General features: G+C 43.7%; 1 protein-coding gene across 5 annotated transcripts in view; it reads left to right on the top strand.

The window, feature by feature from the left end:
- The window catches only part of ADGRB1 (adhesion G protein-coupled receptor B1), a 525,063-nt gene that overhangs the window by 323,407 nt on the left and 181,119 nt on the right, over positions 1-20,537 (top strand). For all 5 annotated transcript variants that reach the window (XM_033935216.1, XM_033935215.1, XM_033935214.1 and 2 more), the window contains exon 17: positions 18,343-18,469. In XM_033935216.1, coding sequence (XP_033791107.1) covers positions 18,343-18,469 — 127 coding nt within the window. The remainder of the gene's footprint in view (positions 1-18,342; positions 18,470-20,537) is intronic.

The raw sequence follows: 20,537 nt of genomic DNA, 5'->3' as shown, positions 1-20,537 counted from the left end.
TAATGAACTAGAAGGCCTTGAGCATGTGCAGATGCTCAAGGTCCAGCACAAGGAAGAGGGAAGATCTTTGGGCACCGGCACCGGCATGTCCTGTGCGTTGGTGCTGGTGCCAGTGCCGGATAAGAGTAAGAGAATGTGTTTAGGTGAGTGGGGGATGCCAGATCGCGGCGGGGGGAGGGACAACACGAGCGGGGGGATGCCGGATCGCGAGGTGTGTGTGTGGAGCAGCACCGGTGGCCTTGGTGGGGGGACAAGGTAGAGCTGCGCCGGTGGCCACGGGAAGGGGGTGAGGAGGTGGAACGAATCAAGCGAGTTTCCCTTACATCCTATGGGGAAACTCGCTTTGATATACGAGTACATTGGTTTACGAGCATGCTTCTGGAACGAATTATGCTCGTAAACCAAGGTTCCACTGTAATGTGTATGCTATTTAAATTAATAAGTATTGGATATAAGAAAGAATATATAATCAGCCTGCGTCAATATATTTTTTGTATTTTCTAACATAAAAATTAGGCGCCTGTAATGTAGACCAGGGTACTTTATAGGCGCCTAAGCCCTTCTTTGACCCGAAACATGTCTGCTTCGAAGTTTGGAACCGTTCGGCACCACGCGATAGGCGCCTATCGTTTGTAGAATTGCGCTCATAATTGAAACCAGTGTACTAATTAACCCCGCCCCTTTTTCACTAAGCCACAGTAGAAGTTTCCAAATGCTGCGAAGCTGCTCCACTGCTCATAGAATTCCTATGAACGTTGAAGCAGCGTCGGAGCATTTAGTGCCCCGGGCCATGGTAGAAACCTCTACCGCTGCTTAGTAAAAGGGGGAGTAAGTTAGGTGCCTGACCCGTAGGTGCCTATTTACAGTACTCCCCCGAAATTCACGGGGGTTCCGTTCCAGGAACCCCCGTGAATTTTGAAAAACTGCAAATGCGGTTTTTCGCCTGTCAAAAGGCAGGGGAGGAAGGAGAGGGCAGCTGGAGCGCTGGCGGGCGAAGAAAATCACTCGCGGCCTGCTCCGACCGCCTCTTCCTGTAGTAAAATCAGGCTGCACCAATCAGAACATGGAGCTTCCGATTGGTGTAGCCCGACTTTACTACAGGAAGAGGCGGTCGGAGCAGGCCACAAATGAGTGATTCCGCGATTTGCGAACTGCGAATTCACGGGGGAACTCTGTATTTAGGCCCCTATCTTTATGTGCCTCTTATAGAGTTTCTCCCTTATTACCTAATGACCACTTGCTATTGGGAAAATTAGCCTGTGGCCATTAATATAACGAAAATCAGAAATCTGGCCATTTTAACCCATGAGGTTGAAATGTTGTTAACACGTGGGAATGACCGCATAAACATACAGTGGCTTAATAAGGGGGTGTGGGACAGTCCGGGGGTGTCCACAACCCCCACACGCTCCCCCTTACGATACCACAGGTTGGTCCACCTCTTTTAAATATTTTTGTGAGCAGTAATGCCGAAGAGCTGTCTGCTAAGGTTTATCTCTTTGCAGATGAAACCAAAATCTGCCAAATGGTAAATAATAATAATAATTTTATTTTTATACACCACCAAAGCCATAGTAGTTTGAGGCGGTTTACAATAAGAAGAGCTGGACAGTCAGCGAAAAAAAAAAAAAATAACAATGAAGTCTTTGAATACATGAATATTTGTAGGGAGGGAGAGAGACAGAGAAAAAAAAGTTACAGTGTAGGAACATCACGTACATATAAGTAGAATACAGTGGTGAGGGTTTAGGAGTTCTTGGTTACAAATAGGTTAAACAGGTTGGTTTTAACTAGTTTTCTGAAGTTAAGATAGGATGAGGAGTGCTTGATGATGTTACTTAGCCAACCGTTCTGTTGACTTGCTTGGAAAGCAAGAGTTCTGTCAAGGAATCTTTTATATCGGCAGGTTGTTATTACAGGGTGGCTGAACATATGTATTCTGCGTTGAGGCCTGCTGGAACTATCCAGTTTAAAATGGGAGACCAGGTATAGGGGGGCCAAACCAAGAACGGATTTGAAAACAAAGGTAGGCAAATTTGAACAACACGCTTGCTTCTAGGGGCAGCCAATGACGTTTTTGATAGTAGGGGGTTATGTGATCCCACTTTTTTATACCGAAAATCAGTCGCACTGCCGAATTTTGTATGATTTGGAGTCTTTGAATGGTTTTCTTGAGAGACCCCAGATAAATGATGTTGCAATAGTCGAGCAGGCTTAAAATGGAGGATTGCACCAGTAAGCGGAATGATGCTGCGTATCCTTAAAGGTGTGGATATGTATGAAAGGATCAAGCAAGCAAAGCTGGAATAATGGTCTAGAATTTGACATCTAAAACGAATGGGCTCTTTTACTAAACTGCACCGTGGCATAACGAGGGTGAGAGGCACCTCTCCCCCTTCCTCTTCTCCGTACTCCCCCACCTCCACACACTCCTTCCCCTTTTCCTCCTGCCATGCGCGTGCCACTTCCCTTACCCCGTACCTCTGTAGCATTCCAGGCAAGAGCAAGCAACCCCCAAGCTGCTGTGGCATCAGCGTCGGCCGTTCCTCTGATGTCGTTTCCTAGAGGCGGGTCCAGGAAGTGACATCAGAGGAAGAGCCGAAGCTGGCCTAACAGCAGGTTGAGGGTTGCTGCTTGTGTCAGGAGCGTTACAGATGTACGGGGGAAACGGCGTGCACGTGAGGCAGTGTGGGGGGGAAAGAGCAGGGGGAGCAGAGAGGAGGACGGGTGTCTGTACCCCCGGACCACCCAACGCCCACCCCCTTACTGCGCCACCACATGTTTATACGGTCATGCCCATGTGCTAACAACATTTCAACCTCATGGGTTAAAATGGCCAGATTTCTGATTTTCGTTATATTAATGGCCACACGCTAATTTTCCCATTGTGACATCACTGATGAGGTTGGCTCTTAGGCATTGGTGGAATGAGGCTTTATGATGTCAGAATACCAGCTCTGGCTTTCAGAGGCTGCAGCTTTTCACACTATTTCTTTATTCATTCAATTTTCCATACCATTCTCCCAGTGGAGCTCAGAATACTTTACATTAATTTATTCAGGTACTCAAGCATTTTTTCCCTGTTTGTCCTGGGGTAATGGGGGGATTAAGTGACTTGCCCAGGGTCACAAGGAACAGTGTGGGTTTGAATCTACCACCTCAGGGTGCTGAGGCTGTAGCTTTAACCAGCACGCCACACATGGTGGCTGGGAAACAAAGAGAATGCAGAATATTTCCAGAATTCATCAATCTCTTAAAAAAAAATACATAAACAAAATTCTGTAACATGGGAATTAGATTCCTATTACTCTATAATTGTTTTCCCTAATTGCGTTTGTATCATATTCATGGTCAGATGCTGAGCTCAGGAGCTGAGCGTTACCAAATAACATTAATAATTTAGTCAGCTGAGCAAATATAATTATGAAGACGAGTGCACTTCCTTGGTGATTTAAATTTTGTTCCAGAGGGAGAGCAAGTGCCTGAAAGTTTGCAAAAGATCCTCGTCACCCTACTTGTGGCAGGTTTAGTAGGAGGGCGGAATACCCTCTAACCGAATCAAAGAAATCGATATGTTTAACTTTATCTGTTCGTTCGGATTGACTTACCAACTTTTTGAAGACATCCACCAAGGGCAGGGTACAGCAAGACTTGGCGAGACGTAGACAAGAGATCGTAAACTCAGGGGATGGGTTTCTTTTAGCCGGGCCGACTTCCACGGCTAATGCCGAGCCAGGATATTCAAGGCGGGGCCATTTTTGCTGACTGGCATTTAAAATTCAGTCCACTTTTGGCCGGTTCAAACTTGGCTAAGTTGATTTTAAGCACTGTTTGGCTAATTTATAGCAGGTAAAGATATATCAGCTGTGTAGGTGACCCATAAAAAGCGAGACGGACATTGGCATGCCAACAATCACGCCCCAACATTCACGTGCAGGACAAATGCGTGGCACTGCTCTGACCTTCCCGTTTGCGTTCTGAGGGAGGTATGGGGGTATACCCCCCCACTTCACTTAATACTCCTTGTACTCCCGTTGAGGGAGGGTCTGGGGGGAACCACCAGTACACTTAAAACTCTACCGCTCTTCGACTCTCGGGGGAGGGGGAGAGGAGAAACCCCCGAACTACAAGCACGCTTTCGTCCGACGCGGTCTGAATCTTAACACTACACTTGCAATTGCTCCCTTCATGCGCACACTTGTCGGTGCGTGCATTAGACGGAGCAGAATTGTCGGGGCGCAAGTGTCCTGCGCGCTACTGACGGTGTACCATATTTAATGATGGACAAACCCGGATGTGTAGCCGTGCCCCCAGCCCCGCAGTGTTCTGCCTCCAACCCGCCCCATTCCGCCTGCAGCCCCGTACCCCAAAAGTCTCATCTCTTTTTTCCCAACCTCCAGGCCGCGTCTTGAGGGCCTCCAGCATGCACACATGCATGTGATGTCATCTGTACACGCTTGTTGAAGTCCCTCCAGAGGCGGCCATAACATGGGGCTTTCCAAAACCCGGACAAACTGATGGATTTTGGGAAAGTCCATCCAGGAACCCAGACAGTCCTCGGACATCTGGTAACCCTAGCTGTTTATGTGGCCCTATTTGGCTGCTAAACTTAGCCAGCTAATGCTTTAAATTATTGATTTGCGCCCTAAATCGGTTAACGTGTCTTAGTAAAAGGACCCCTAAGTCACTTGACATAGTCGGCTTTGTGGTATTTTACAAGCCAGGATCCTTTCCTGATTGGTGAAATGGCGCTGAATATTGGGCCGTCTGCCTTTATGCAATTTGGCCCAGATTCTATCTAAAGTTAGGTGCCTCGATCGGTGGGCGCCTAACTTCATTATTTTAAAAGCTTAATTGTCCCCGGTAATGAGCAATTAGCAGCTCATAATTGGCAAAAATCAAAATTAATTGGCTGGTAGGCACCTGACTCAGGTAGGCGCCTAGCCCAAGGTGTCTACCAGAAAGTAGGCGTGATTAGGGTGTGGATTGTGGGCATGCTTTGCACTTAGGTGCCAGTATTTAGGCCAAAAATGACCTGGCATAAATAGGGGGCAGCTGAGGTGCCGGTGCCATATGTCTACTTTAGGAGCCACTGGGTGAGATTCTATAAATGGCGCCTAACTGGAGATTGACAGGTGCTATGCACCACTTTCCTCGGCGTCTCTGTCTTAGGCGCTGTTTATACTGTAGAATTGTGGCCTTTGTGAACAGTGCTGCACATGTGTAATAGTGCTACAGAAATAATAATTGATCATAGGAATAGCAGTTCACAGTTAAAGCAGGGGGAAGGGGGAAAGGGTCATGGATTTGATATACCACTTTTTTTGTTGGTTTACATTTTATTGTAAGAACATAAGAGCTGCCATACTGGGACAGTCCGAAGGTCCGTTATGCCCATTATCCTGTTTCCAACAGTGGACAACCCAGGTCCCAAATACCTGGCAGAAACCCAAAGAGTAGCAACATTCTAGAGCTCAGATTGTGATGTCATAATGCTTCATTCCACCAATGCCTGAGCAGAACCCCAAAGAGTAGCAACGTTCTAGAGCTCAGATTGTGATGTTATAATGCCTCATTCCACCAATGCCTGAGCAGAACCCCAAAGAGTAGCAACGTTCTAGAGCTCAGATTGTGATGTCATAATGCCTCATTCCACCAATGCCTGAGCAGAACCCCAAAGAGTAGCAACGTTCTAGAGCTCAGATTGTGATGTCATAATGCCTCATTCCACTAATGCCTGAGCTAAACTCATCAGTGATGTCACAATGGTTTGATTGACCTATTCTTGGCACACATAAGAATTGCCATAATGGGACAGACCGAAGGTCCATCAAGCCCAGCATCCTGTTTCCAACAGTGGCCAACCCAGGTCCCAAGTACCTAGCTAGATCCCAAGTAGCAAAACAGATTCTATGCTGCTTATCCTAGGAATAAGTAGTGGATTTACCCAAGTCATTTCATTAAAGGCCTATGGACTTCTCTTTTAGGAAATGATCCAAACCTTTTTTAAACCCTGCTAAGCTAACTGATTCCACCACATTTTCTGGCAACAAATTTCAGAGTTTAATTACACATTGTGTGAAGAAATATTGTATCCAGTTTGTTTTAAATCTACTGCTTAGTAGCTTCATCGCATGTCCCCTAGTCCTAGTATTTTTGGAAAGAGTAAACAAGTAATTCACATCCACCCTTTCCACTCCACTCAGTATTTTATAGACCTCCATCATATCACCCTTGAGCCATCTCTTCTCCAAGCTCAAAGGAAAGTTCTCCCATCCCTTTTATTATTATTGTCGCCCTTCTCTGTACCTTTATGCTCTCTGTGGCTAGTGGACTCACAATCTTAGTGGGTTAAGTGACTTGCCCTGGGCAATGGTAGGTTAAGTGACTTGGGGCAATTGAAAGGTTAAGTGACTTGCCCAGGGTCACAAGAAGCTGTAGTGGACATTAAACCCACTTCCCCAGACTTAGGGTTACCATATTTTTATGGCATAAAACAGGACATGTGGCCCCACCAGTTCTGCCCCTGCCCCATTCCACTCCAGCCTTGAGCCCACACAACTTCATCTCTTCTTCCTGTAGATCGGGACCACCTCTGGAAGGCCTTCTAACATTTTCAAATGTGACATGACATCACATCCATGCACACATGCGTGTGATATCATAGTATCACATCCGTGCATGCTTGGAGGTTCTCTAGATGTTGTCATGAGCTCTGGCACAGCCAGGGCTATCCAAAACCAGGATCAAGTGCTGAGTTTTCTAAATCCATCTGGATACCCAGACAGTTGTCTAAAAAGAGGATAGGTCCGGGAAATCCAAATATCCAGATTCTCACCCCACAAAATTAACCATTAAATTACTCCTTTACTTCATTCAAATAACAAAGGCGGGAGAGGGGAGATATGAAAGAGACGTTTAAATATCTACGTGATGTAAATGCACGAGTCGAGTCCCTTTCATTTGAAAGGAAGCTTTAGAATGAGAGGGCATAGGATGCAGTTAAGAGGTGATAGGCTCAGGAGTAATTTAAGGAAATACTTTTTTACAGAAAGGATGGTAGGTGTGTGGAACAGTCTCCTGGAAGAGGTGTTGGAGACAGAAACTGAGTCTGAATTGAAGAAGGTGTTAGATAGGCACATAGAATCTCAGAGAGAGGAAAAGATAATGGTTACTGCGGATGGGCCGACTAGATGGGCCATTTGGCTTTTATCTGCCATTATGTTACCATGTTTCTATAAATCTATATCAACATAACACAACCTCAAAAATATAGGATAACAAGTCCAAGTGTTACTCTCAAGGGAGAAAAGACCTCAGTGTCTAATAGGGAAAATCAAAGCAACCCATATAGACAGGCTAGTTGCAAATATCACTTGCAGCCAGCAGACACATCCTCGGTCAAAAACTCCCAAAAAGTTGAGGACACAATTTCACAGTGAATTTCAACAGTCTTAATTCTAAGTTTCAAAAAGTTTTCAAAAAAACACTTATCTGAAAATTGTTGTCTTCTCAATCAAATTGCAAACACAAGAACGTGATCCTGGAGCTTGGAAGCAGGAGAAAATCACTCCATAGGAGACAAACTCAGAGCATAGCAGCTACTAAATATCACCACTAGCATAATCCAACAGGGCTCCCTGTTTCGCTGGTGCGCTTCTTCAGGGATTTGCTGGAAAAAAACACAAAAACAGAGCTTAAAAAAACTCTAAAAAGACAAGAAAACATATATTCCACTGCAGCTCAACTCACAGCATCGATTCACCTGCTTCAATTTCTGTCAAGAAAATGCCCCTCCCCCCCCCCCCCCCCCGGCGTTCTAACTGATATAGGACAACAATTTTCAGATAAGTGTTTTTTTTGAAAACTTTTTGAAACTTAGAATTAAGACTGTTGAAATTCACTGTGAAATTGTGTCCTCAACTTTTTGGGAGTTTTTGACCGAGGATGTGTCTGCTGGCTGCAAGTGATATTTGCAACTAGCCTGTCTATATGGGTTGCTTTGATTTTCCCTCTTAGACACTGAGGTCTTTTCTCCCTTGAGAGTAACACTTGGACTTGTTATCCTATATTTTTAAGGTTGTGTTATGTGGATTTAGATTTATTTAACAGCCTCCCTTGGTTCTATTTATTTTTTGTGATAATTTTTACCATGTTTCTATAACCATAAAGCTCTATGACCTCAAAATGCAGGTGTAAAGAGCCTTAGCCAATAGGGAGAGGAGGAGATAGTGGATGCTGCGGATGGGCCATTTGGCCTTTATCTGCCATCAGGTTTCTATGTTTCTATAACCATCAAGTTCTATGACCTCACAATGCAGGTGTAAAGAGCCTTAGCCAATAGGAAGAGGAGATGCAAATGTCAAGAGTCTTAGCCAATAGGGAGAGGAGGAGATAGTGGATGCTGTGGATGGGCCATTTGGCCTTTATCTGCCATCAGGTTTCTATGTTTCTATAACCATCAAGTTCTATGACCTCACAATGCAGGTGTAAAGAGCCTTAGCCAATAGGAAGAGGAGATGCAAATGTCAAGAGTCTTAGCCAATAGGGAGAGGAGGAGATAGTGGATGCTGTGGATGGGCCATTTGGCCTTTAACTTCCAGCATGCTGCAATGTTTCTCTGTTTCTATTATAGTGTGTTTTATTTCGAAAGGCCTATGAGGTAGATTTAAGAAAGTATGGCAAAAATTTAGGCACCGGGAAGATGTGTGCTAAGTGCAATCCTATCTTTATGTAATTCGCTCTAGCTGCTTAATCACACTTCAGCAGCTATGTTTTCACTGAATCTGTATACCCTTAAATTCAATGACGGAGCCTAAACATGGCCCAGCATTGAATTTCCAGGGATAACTGATCACCCCTGGCTGAATATCGGGTCCTGTAATTCTCTGTGTGCCACTACACTTTTGTAGACACCCCATGAGGGCACATTTTGTTTCATTTGCCGAAAGCGTTGGTCATGAAAGCTAGAGATCATGCTACAAAGAGATTCTCAGAGCGGAAAGGCTCCCGGTGGTCTATCGGTGTTAGATATATTATATTTTATAACTACCACCCCCCTCTGCACGCCATGTTCGAAGGAAGGCTCTCTTTGAGACCACCTTCGAGTTTCAGGGACCCAGAATCCGGAAGAACCTCCCAGGTAGCCTTCGACAAACACCCACGTACTTCCAATTCAGGAAAGCATTGAAAGTGGGAAGTGGTAGATGCCTGGAATGCCCTCCCGAGGGAAGTGGTGGAGAGGAAAAAGGTGATGGAATTCAAAAAAGCATGGGATAAAAATAGAGGATCTCTAATTAGAAAAAATGAAGGATGTAAGGTAAAGAGCTATATCCCGGTATTGGGCAGACCTGCTCCATATATGGTGATTCGGTTAGGATGGGCTGGGATGTGAACTCCACTAATATGGAACAGGAGGATATTACTGGCCTGACTGTACGGTAGATGTCCTGCAAACAACGGGATGGTCGGAGAAGCTGGACTGAGCTTAGACGGCATCTTCAGCATTTGGAACCTAGGACAACACCAGACTTCACAGTCTTCGGCCCAGAAATATCGAAGAAGAGACAAGTTAATCTAATCATGTATTTTATAATGGGTATAACTTATGGGCAGACTGGATGGACCGTTCAAGTATTTTAATGTATTATCTTCCCTTTATCTAATCTGAGAAACCCAAAGAGTAGCAACATTCCAGAGCTGAGATTGTGATGTCATAATGCCTCCTTCCACCAATACCTAAGAACCAGCCTCAGCAGTGATGTCACAATGGCTTCATTAGATGGCAACTTCAGCATTTGGAACCTAGGACGATACCAGGTGGACTTTACAGTCTACGACCCGGAAATATCAAAGAAGAGACAAGTTAATTTAATCATGTATTTGTAATGGGTATAACTTATGGGCAGACTGGATGGACCGTTCAGGTCCTTATCTGCCGTCATGTACTATGCTACTTTGAAAACTCACTTTTTTTCCTCAGTGCATTGACCTATTCCCATGCAGTCCCCTACATGATATCTTCTATGCATTTTCTATATAATATCTGTCTCTGTAGTAATTCTAACATTGTATAAGCCGCAATGATTCCTTGATGACATTTGCGGGATACAAGAGTTGGTATGGTATGGTACATTATCTACTAATATTACTACTACTAATTATTATTTCTAAAGCACTGAAAGGTGTACGCAGCAATGTAAATGTGCATTTAACATGTAATAGGTGGTCCCTGCTCAGAAGAGCTTACAATCTAGTTTAGACAGGCAAACAGTACACACAGGGGTTGGGGAGTTTCACACAAGGAAGAATGGTATTTTCTGGGGAGTAGGAGTTAAAAGCAGGCTTGAGAAAGTGAACTTGTAGCTTGGGCTATATAGGGAGAGGGGAGACATGATTGAGACATTTAAATATATCACAGGTCATATCGAGGTGGAAGATGACTTTTTCTTTCTTAAAGGACCCTCGGCCACAAGAGGGCATCCACTGAAAATCAGGGGCGGGAAATTTCATGGCGACACCAGGAAGTATTTCTTCACCGAAAGAGTGGTTGATCATTGGAATATGCTTCCAGTACAGGTGATCGAGGCCAGCAGCGTGCCAAATTTTAAGAATAAATGGGATGCACATGTTGGATCTCTAAGAGGGTAGAGTTAAGGGGAGGGGTCATCAGAGTGGGATCTCTAAGAGGGCAGTAAGGGGGAGGGTCAATTGAGTGGGCAGACTTGATGGGCTGTGGCCCTTTTCTGCCATCATGTTCTATGTTTCTATGGATCTGAACACTGCCAGTGATGGAAGTTGACGTAATGGCTCGGGCAGTCTGTTCCAGGCATATGGCGTAGCAAGATAGAAGGGATGGAGTCTGGAGTTGGCAGTGGGGGAGAAAGGTACAGATAGGAAGGACTTGCCCGATGAATGGAGTTTGCGGAAGGGAGCATAGGGGGAGATTAATGAGGAGAGATATTGCAGGGCTACCGAGTGAATTCACTTCTAGGTCAGTAAGAGGAGTTTGAACTGTATTCGAAAGCTGATGGGAAGCTCTCATGGAATATAAGTCGTGCAGCAGAATTTTGGAAGGATCGAAGAGGAGAGAGATGGTTGAGTGGAAGACCTGATAGAAGCAAGTTGCAGTAATCTAAGCGAGAGGTGATGTGAGTGTGGATAAGGGTTTTAATAGTATGCTCATAGAGGATTTTGGCAATATTATAGAGGAAGAAGTGACAGGCTTTAGCGGCTTTCTTCAGGGACTCTAAGGCCCTCTTTTACTAAGGTGTGCTAACTGATTAGCATGCATGTTAGCATTTAGCGCTCGCTAATCGGTTAGCGCACCGTAATAAAAAGGGGGTAAGTATTTTCCCTATCTGTCCTGGTAGTCTCAAAGGTTGTGGTAAGAGCGGATAGCGTAGCCGGTTTTAAGAAAGGTTTGGACAAGTTCCTGGAGGAAAAGTCCATAGTCTGTTATTGAGAAAGACATGGGGGAAGCCACTGCTTGCCCTGGATCGGCCCAGGGTGTTTAAAGCCCCTCTTATGGGAGGGGCCTTATGTGTCTGGCCCAATCAGAGCCTTAGGCTCCTCTCTGGGGAAGGCCCATCATTTTGAAGAGGTGGGCAAGCTGGCCAGAGGGAGTAGGCAGCCCTCTGGACAGCCATCTATGTAAGGTAAGGGGAGAGAGGGTGGGGGTCGTCGGAGGCAGGGGTAGTGAGTTGCAATGCTGGTGGGAGAGCATAGGCACCCCCCCAAACATCTCCCCACCAAGCAACACCCCCCAATACTCCCTCGGCAACAGAACTGATGCCCAGTCTCTCCTGCTGTTAAGCAACACCCGCTGAATACCTCCTCAGCAGCGGCAGAGATACCCATGCTATTCTTCCACCACGCAACTACCCCCCGTGCCTCCAATGACCCCTTCTCTCTCGCCCTTACCTTACGTAGATTGCTATCCAGAAGGATGCCTACCTCATCTGGCCAGCTGGCCCACCTCTTCAAAATGGTTTTTAAACTTTTTCGAAATTGAAATAATTGATCTACCAGTCTTAGAGAATCTGGAAGTCCATTCCAAATTCTCACCAATTTAAAGGTAAAAGATTTACTAGGCTTCCCAGTGCATTTAATACCTTTCAGAGAAGAAAATGCTAATTTGTGAATTGTAATTCTTGAATAGCAGGATCTAAAGGAATTCCCACTAAGGGGAATCAAAGAGTCAAATATTCCATAAAGGAGTTTGAAAAAACCACACTTGCACATTTGAACTGTATCCTATGATGGCAATTAGAGAATGACATGGGAAGTTGCATCAAAGAGGAACTCGACAGAAGGAAGGCCCCAGAGTAGGTTTCTGAAGATGCTTCATTCTTCATGCTAGGAAGTTCTTCTTCACTCAAAGGGTGGTGGACTACTGGAATGCGCTTCCAGAGGGTGTGATAGGACAGAGTATGGTTTTGGGGTTCAAGAAGGGATTAGATAATTTCCTGAAGGAAAAGGGGATAGAAGGGTACAGATAGAAGATTACACTCAGGTCCTGGACCTGATGGGCCATCACGTGAGTGGACTGCTGGACGTGATGGACCTCTGGTCTGACCCAGCAGAGGCACTGCTTATGTTCTTATGTTCCCTCCCTGGTGCAAGAAGGGGCCTGAGACTCTGATTGGCCCAGGTTGTTTAAGGCCCCTGGTATGGGAGGGGCCTAATGCATCTGGACCAATCCGAGCCTTTGGCTCCTCTCTGGGGAAGGCCCACCATTTTGAAGAGGTGGGCCAGCTGGCCATAGGGAGTAGGCATCCCTCTGGACAGCCATTTACTTAAGGTAAGGGGGAGAGGGTGGGGGTCGTCAGAGGCTTGGGGGGGGGATAGTTGCGTGGTGGTGGGAGAGCGTAGGCATCTCTCCCGTTGCTGAGAGGGTGTTGGGGTGTGTGTTGCTTGGTGGAGGGAGATAATGGGCATCTCTTCTACTGCTGGGGGGGAGTGTTGCTTGGTGGCAGGAGAGTGGGCATCTGTCTCGCTGTTGGGTGGAGGATTTCATGACTTTGGCGGCTCGCTTTGTTGTTGGTTGGGTCTTTTTTTTTTTGCATTTATTCTGTGCATGTGCCCAACCCTATCACCAGTGATGGGCATATGCAAATGTAACAAATATTCACTACTCTTCGCCAACCTCATTTGCATGAGCGTTTTTTGGAGAATGATTCACTTTTTTAAAAATTGACCCGTTGGTTTTGTTTGCAGATTTTTGAAAATCTAGCCCTAAATTGTATATATGGTGCCTAAAAAATTGGCACAAAATAAAATCACTCAGCATTATTCTAGAAATGCCACCTGAAGTTAAGCATGCTTCACAGATTAGTGCTTGTGCCTGGGACTCACGCCTAACTTTAGGTGCGACCATTTCCATCAACTGAAATGTGTTACAAATCCTTGTACCTAAATTAGGTATGGATCCCCTCTTATTCTATAACATAATAACATAAGGTGGCAGATAAAGACACGAATGGTCCATCCAGTCTTCCCAACCGCACACACTCTATAAATTAATGATTTAATTTAAATTGTCCTTTTTCTTAGATATTTCTGGGCCAGAAACCCAGAGCTCTGCCCTGTACTGTGCTTAAGTTCCATCTACTGGAGTCTCCGTCAAAGCTCACTGCAACCTATCTAAACCATCTCAGCCCATCCTCAACTGAATGGCCATATACGGGACACAGACCGTGCAAGTTCTTCAATATATGGCAGATGTTACCTCATGCTCCCTACAGTCCAGACATGAGACCACCAGACTTTGACCTTTTAACAAAGTTGAAACAACCTTTGCGTGGACATCGTTTTGCATCTCTGGAAGAGTTTTCTTCCGCCGGTACCCGAGCCATTTGGCAACTGAACTAAATCGATGTATTGGATGGAATAATGAAGCTTTCTGGACTTTGAGACTCGTATATGCTCTCTCAAACAACACGAATAATAAATAAACACAATACAATACAATATTGTCATTATACTTTTCCTAAATTACAAGAGTTACAAGATTCGAGACAACATGGCTTTAATAAATTGTTCCAGACAAATCTGATTGATTTCTTTGACTGGATAGATTGGCAAGAGCTTCGTCGGAAACTCCAGTAGTTGGAACCTGAGGACAGTCCCAGGTGGACTTCTAAGGTCTATGGCCCAGAAATAACAAAGAAAAAATACATTTGAATTTAATCAGGAAATTGTAATGCAAGGGATTACAAGGCAGACTGGACGGACCATTCAGGTCTTTATCTGCCATCATGTGCTATGTTCATGGGACCGAGTAAGTGTTGTGATGGCCCCAATGGCACTCTCTGCTTGATTCATTATGGTTTGGGTCTGAGCATTACTTCAAGGGCTCCTTTTACTAAGGTGCGTTAGGGCCTTAACGCGCGGAATAGCGCACGCTAAATTGCGTTATTCTAGATGCGTACCGCACGGTTTAGCGCGCGGTAATTTTGTGCATGCGCTAAAAACGCTAGCACACCTTAGTAAAAGGAGCCCTAAGTATATGTAGTTTTTTTTTTTGTGGATAATTTCAAAAGCAGAATCCTGTAGTAGATTGTTGGATTTGAAAGTGGTCCAGGGGAAGTAAAAAAAAAAAAAGTGAATTAAACTCCCCCCAAATTTTTTGTAGTTTAGGAATTATGGAAATTGCAACACACTTGAAGTCTGCTTGATCTCAGTTGGTAAAAAGTTTCATAACACTCCCTGAACTGATACCTTAGATTGACGAGTTCTTTTTTTATGTATAAATTTTTATTCATTTTAAAGCCAAAAATAAGTGCAACATATTATACAGTCATTTTATACTTTAAAATCACTTAAATTCAATCAAAATTATATTCTATGGCAAATACATATATCACCCCACCACACCCTACACATCCAACAATTTGAACTCAAATTAAAAATATATCTTCCCACCCTCCCTAGACGTGCATGATCAAAGGGCCAAATCAACAATCACTCCTTGCAGAATTCTGTCAATGGCTCCCAAACATCCATACCTTTCTTATAATGTCCCTGTTGTATGGCCATCATACGCTCCATTTTCAAAGTATAACAAAGAGATTCCCACCAGAAAGTGTAATTTAATCTAAATTCCTCAAAATAAGTTGTATGGCAACCCCTGTCATTATAAAGAGAAGTTTGTTATTTCGGGCAGATATGTGGCTTTTAGCCCTCATGAACGTACCAAATTGGATGGTACCGTACGTCAATGCCACTGGACTTTCTAATATATTGTTCACTTGATCCCAAATAGATCTCCAAAATGTAATTATCAAGGGACAATAGTATAGTATTGATGAGTTCTTGACAGTCTGTGTAATTTAACTGAATAATTACCCAATGAGCATCAATCATTGGACAGTGAAAAACAGCTGGAAAGGTTTCCATCCAATATAATGTTGGATAAAAACAGTTATTTCTGTTTTAAAACAATATAAATAATCTGGGTGTCTTGTTAGACTCCATGCTATCATTTAAGCCACACATTAAAGTAGTGTTATCTCGGGTTTTCGTTAAGCTTCATTTAATAAGGAGACTAATACAGAGACTGAGAGATTATCTTACAATGGATAAAACCAATAGGAGGAAATTTTTTTTTTCACTAAGAGAATACTTAAGGTCTGGAATGAGTTGCCAGAGGATGTGGTAAGAGCTGTTAATGTAGCGGGTTTAAAAAAAAAAGTTTGGACAAGTTCCTGGAGGAAAAGTCCATAAACTGCTGTTGAGACAGGCATGGGAGAAGCCACAGCTGGATTTGTGGCATGGAATGCTCCTAATATTTGGGTGCCAGGTACTTGTTACTTGGATTAGCCTCCGTGAAGACAGGATACTGGACTAAATGGACCATTGGTCTGATCCAGTAAGTCTATTCTTATGTTTATTTAGTTATTTTAAAAATTTCTCTACCGTTTTAGACCAAAACGGTTTACAAAAATATTACATACATAAAAATTTTACAACAAATAAAACAAATCAGTTCAGTTCTTTCGGAAAATCAGCGAACAGGGAAAATCACTACTTAAATGAGAGCATGCTTGTAAGTCTGTTTTCTTATTTTCAATTTTAAGCATCATTTCTGTAATTTTGCAGACTACAGAAAAAAAAAAAAAGAAAGAAAACCATGTAATTTCCACAGAACACTAAGGGCTCCTTTTACTAAACCGCGTTAGGGCTTTAACGCACGGAATAGCGCGCGCTAGACCTTAACGCCAGCATTGAGCTGGCGTTAATGCTAGAAGCGTAGCGCGCGGTGTAGCGCACGGTAATTTCCTGCGTGCGCTAAAAACGCTAGCGCACCTTACTAAAAGGAGCCCTAAAAGTGGCAGAAAAACTGGGCATGACCAAAATAAAATAAAAAAAACCCCGGATGATTCAGAAACCTCCAAGTTAAAAACGTATATTATAAAACACCTTATGATGTGTAGAGGTTAAGTGGTGTAGACTCGACATTGGCTTTGTCAGGAATCCAATAAACAGCCAAGAAAGAACATAACAATATGTATAAACATAAGAACATAAGAAATGCCTTCACCGGATCAGACCTTAGGTCCATCTAGACCGGCGACCCGCGCACGCGGAGGCTAAGCTAGGTGTTCCCTGATGAATACCTTGTTTACCCGTATCCCTCAATGTGATTCGCAAGAAGGTGTGCATCCAACTTGCCCTTGAACCCCCGAATGGTGGTCTCCGTCACAACCTCCTCCGATTTGGAAAAATGAATATCATATGAGTTGAAAAGGATTTATGAGAAACTACGGATAAAATGAGAAGAGTGACAGATGACGCTAATATGATAAAAAACACGGGACAATTATGGTTTTAAATGTGAAACTTAGGGCTCCTTTTACAAAGGCGCGCTAGCGTTTTTTGCGCGTGTGCTAGCCGCTATTGCCTCCTTTTAAGCAGGCGGTAATTTATCAGCTAGCGTGCGCGAAAAATGCTAGCGCACCTTTGTAAAAGGAGTCCTTAAACCAACCTGTACAATCCTACTCCACAATAACTGATCTCTAGCGCTGTTAATAACGAGCTTCTAAAAAAAGTGGACAGGGACAGATTTTTCAAATTATGGGGAACCACAAGTACAAGGGGGCACTCAGAGAAATTGAGAGGGGAAAGGTTTAGAACAAATGCCAGGAAGTTCTTTTTCACCCAGAGGGTGGTGGATACATGGAACGCGCTACCGGAGGATGTGATAGGCAGAAGCACGCTACAGGGCTTCAAGGAAGGTCTGGACAGGTACCTGGAGGACAAAGGGATTGAGGGGTACAGATAAGAGTAGAGGTAAGGTTAGAGGGATAGGATTAGAGGTAATTTGTAAAATTAGACAGAGACCACTGTTCAGGCAGTGGGCCTGATGGGCCGCCGCGAGAGCGGACTGCCGGGCGAGATGGACCTCTGGTGTGCCTCAGCGGAGGCACCTTCTTATGTTCTTATGTTGTTTATTCTACTTAATTTGTAACATCTTTTAACCATTGTAAACCGCATAGAACTTCACGGTCCTGCGGTATATAAACTGCTATTATTATTATTATTATTAAACCTAAATATAAGTTCAGAGAAGAAAAACCATAATCAAAGTTTTCATCTTGTAATCTTGCGGAAGCATATTTTAATCGTTGATGGAAATTCATTGCACTCTCCTCCCTTGATGAAACTCCTACTGCCTGGGTGGTCCTTTTGTTTTGCTCTATGAGTTTTCCTGATACATCGTAAGTCTTAATCGACTTTTTTGGTGTTGTCCCTGGTGCTGACCCCTTTTCCAATCCTGTCGCTTTTGGCTTCCCTGTGGCTGTGCCCTCTAGGCAAAAAAAAAATTGTGCTGGGGCGAGTGCCCAGGGGAGGAGTTCGAACAGAACAAGTACTAGTAATTCTCATTTGCATGCATTGAACGCAAGGATGGTGATGGATGCTCCACTTTTTTTTGTCTAGATCCAATCTATATTTAAACCTATATCAATTGTCCCTTTGCTGCTGTGGTTCCCTCATGCCCCAGAAAAAGATGTATGTGTTCATCTCCTGTCTGTGTGGATATGTTTGTGTCCGATGTGCTTTTGCACATTTCACTATATGACGCATCCAAATCCCCCTCCCCTCCCACCCAGCAACTCTGTTTTCCCAGCCTGGATTTATAAAAAAAAAAAAAATCTCCTTCAGCATTTCAACCCATCCCTTCTTTTGATGTTTTGAGATTTTGCAATGGGTGTTGATTTCTTTGATTCTCACGGTGTGTGTTGATTTCCTCCCCCCCCTCAATTTTTCTTTACCTCTCCTCCCCTTCCCCCTGGTTTTCATTCTCCCCCCTCTCCCTCCCTCCCTCCCCCCCCCCCTTAGATCTTCTCAGCTTGGTGCTTGGTCCTTCCGAGGCTGCCGTACAGTCCCGTTCGATTCATTCCGAACTAAATGTTCCTGTGATCGGCTCTCCACCTTCGCCATTTTAGCCCAGCTCAGTTCAGACATGGTAAGTCCAAGCTGGGAAAAAAAAAAAAAAAAAATCAACAAGAATAAAATGGGCGGAAATCATTAAACTGTGCTTCTTTCAATAAGGGTTGACGGATCTCTGCAGTCCGGCTCTGGCCAAGTGTTTGTTTTCTAGCTTTCGATCTGCTGTGCAATAAACCGATGCATTCTAAAGATGTTTGCATTGTGTTAAAATGGGAATACACCTCCCCCCCTCGCCCTCCCCTCTCCCGAAACATAGTAATTGGGAAGTAGTACCGACTGCATGCAGCAATCCGGTATGAAATTTTAATCTGCTCATTGACTAGTGCCGGTGCCCCCTCCCCTTCCGCCCCCTTCAGTTTCATAAGATGCTGTGACAGGCAGCTACAGTGGGGGAGAAATGGTTTCCTGGGCTTTTTTCCCATAATTATATCTGTGTGTTGATTTTTCTCTCTTCTCCATTCAACATTATTATTATTATTATTTAAGGTTTGGAAACAATGCTTTTAAAAACTGGGCTCCTTTCGTTTGGGTGTTTTTTTTTCTTGGTTAATGACTGAAACTGTCGTGATGGTGGGATGTGTTTTTCTCTGTGAAGTTAATGCCCTTTTCAGGGGAAAACCAAAAATAATGATACACATGTGCAAAAGAGGCTTATTTCTGAAGAAATGATTGATTGCACTTTTTAAAACAAGGAAATTTTGTGTGTGGGGGGCAGCTGTATATATATTTGGTCTCTTATTCAGATCTGGTTGTTTATATATATATATATATTTATACAAATTATTTAGGGGTCCTTTTAATAAGGTGCGCTAACCGATTTCGAATATAATTAATATGCACCTTAGCATTTAGCACGAGCTAAGTCGGTTAGCACGCCTTAGTTAAAGGATCCCTTATTTCTGTAAAAAAAAAAAAAAACCATAAGAGTGGCAGTTTAGTTCTAAACTCTTTAAAATACTGTTGTTGTTGTTTTTTGCTTTAAAAGTATTTAAAACCTCCCCAACTGGAAAATACGGCGATGTTAATGGTTTTTTATTATGCAAAGACTCCCCACTTCTGTTCTGTCTGTCTCTGCTTATCACTAGAAATAATAAAATCACTTGTATTCCTGTTTTACCCAATTTATTCTGAGCTATTTACGCCTGCCATGTGAACTATAAAACGGAGAAATTTCTGAATTTGTGCTGCTTTGCAAATTGTAGGCATCTGCTAGGGCGTTTTGATGACTTGGTTCCAGAATTTTTGTTCTAATTATATATTACTCGGTAAATACCCCTTAAGATATGGAGAGAAAAAAAAAAAACAACAGATTTAATGCTGAAGGTTAGTTATTATTAGAAGCTCTAATGGATTTGGTCCACTAGTTACCATGGAAACAGCATCTGCACCCATCTTGCTTACAGGCTCAGCAGTGCTGCTCTGTCTAGGCCTCACCTAGGCCCTGGCTAAGTCCTTGAATCAGTTTTATCAATCCACGGTATTTCGCTGGTACCTTCTGCTCCTGTCCTTCAGTCTGGACTTTTACTGTATTGCTTGGAAAAGGTAATGGACCTCCACATTTTGCACATTGTGTTGATATGGAAGGAGGTCCCGTGAATGGAGTAGGTACCCCTCTGGAGGTTTTGATATGCGGTGTCATTCAAAAGTCTCCCTTATACATTTTTCACATTTTGCTGTCTAAAAAATATTATAGGTTTGCGTCACTTAACTACACAACATACACCACACTCGTTGCATGAAACATTGATGATAGAACTATCCAAGAAGTCACGTGGAAGCTTCTTTTACAGCTGTAACAGCCATGAGTTATTTGGGATAAAGGTCTACGAAGTCTACCAATATCAATGGGTAAACCCTGCACCTCATTGGCTGGGAATCTTTTCTGGACTGCAGTCTTCAAGTCTTGCCACAGATGTTGTATTGGACTCATGTAGGGTTACCAGATTTTCCCGTCAGGAAAATCTGGACTCATGGCCCCACCCCCCAGTTCTGCCCACGTCCCGGCCTGTCCCGCCCCCCAGTCTCAACCCCCATAACTCCAAAACCATTCGTACGTCGGGACGGCATCCGCGCATGCGCAGATG

Source organism: Geotrypetes seraphini, chromosome 2 (assembly GCF_902459505.1).
Source record: "Geotrypetes seraphini chromosome 2, aGeoSer1.1, whole genome shotgun sequence".
NCBI classification, from domain to species: domain Eukaryota; kingdom Metazoa; phylum Chordata; class Amphibia; order Gymnophiona; family Dermophiidae; genus Geotrypetes; species Geotrypetes seraphini.
The sequence above is the reverse complement of the archived record's forward strand: the minus strand, read 5'-3'. Positions and strand labels throughout refer to the sequence as shown.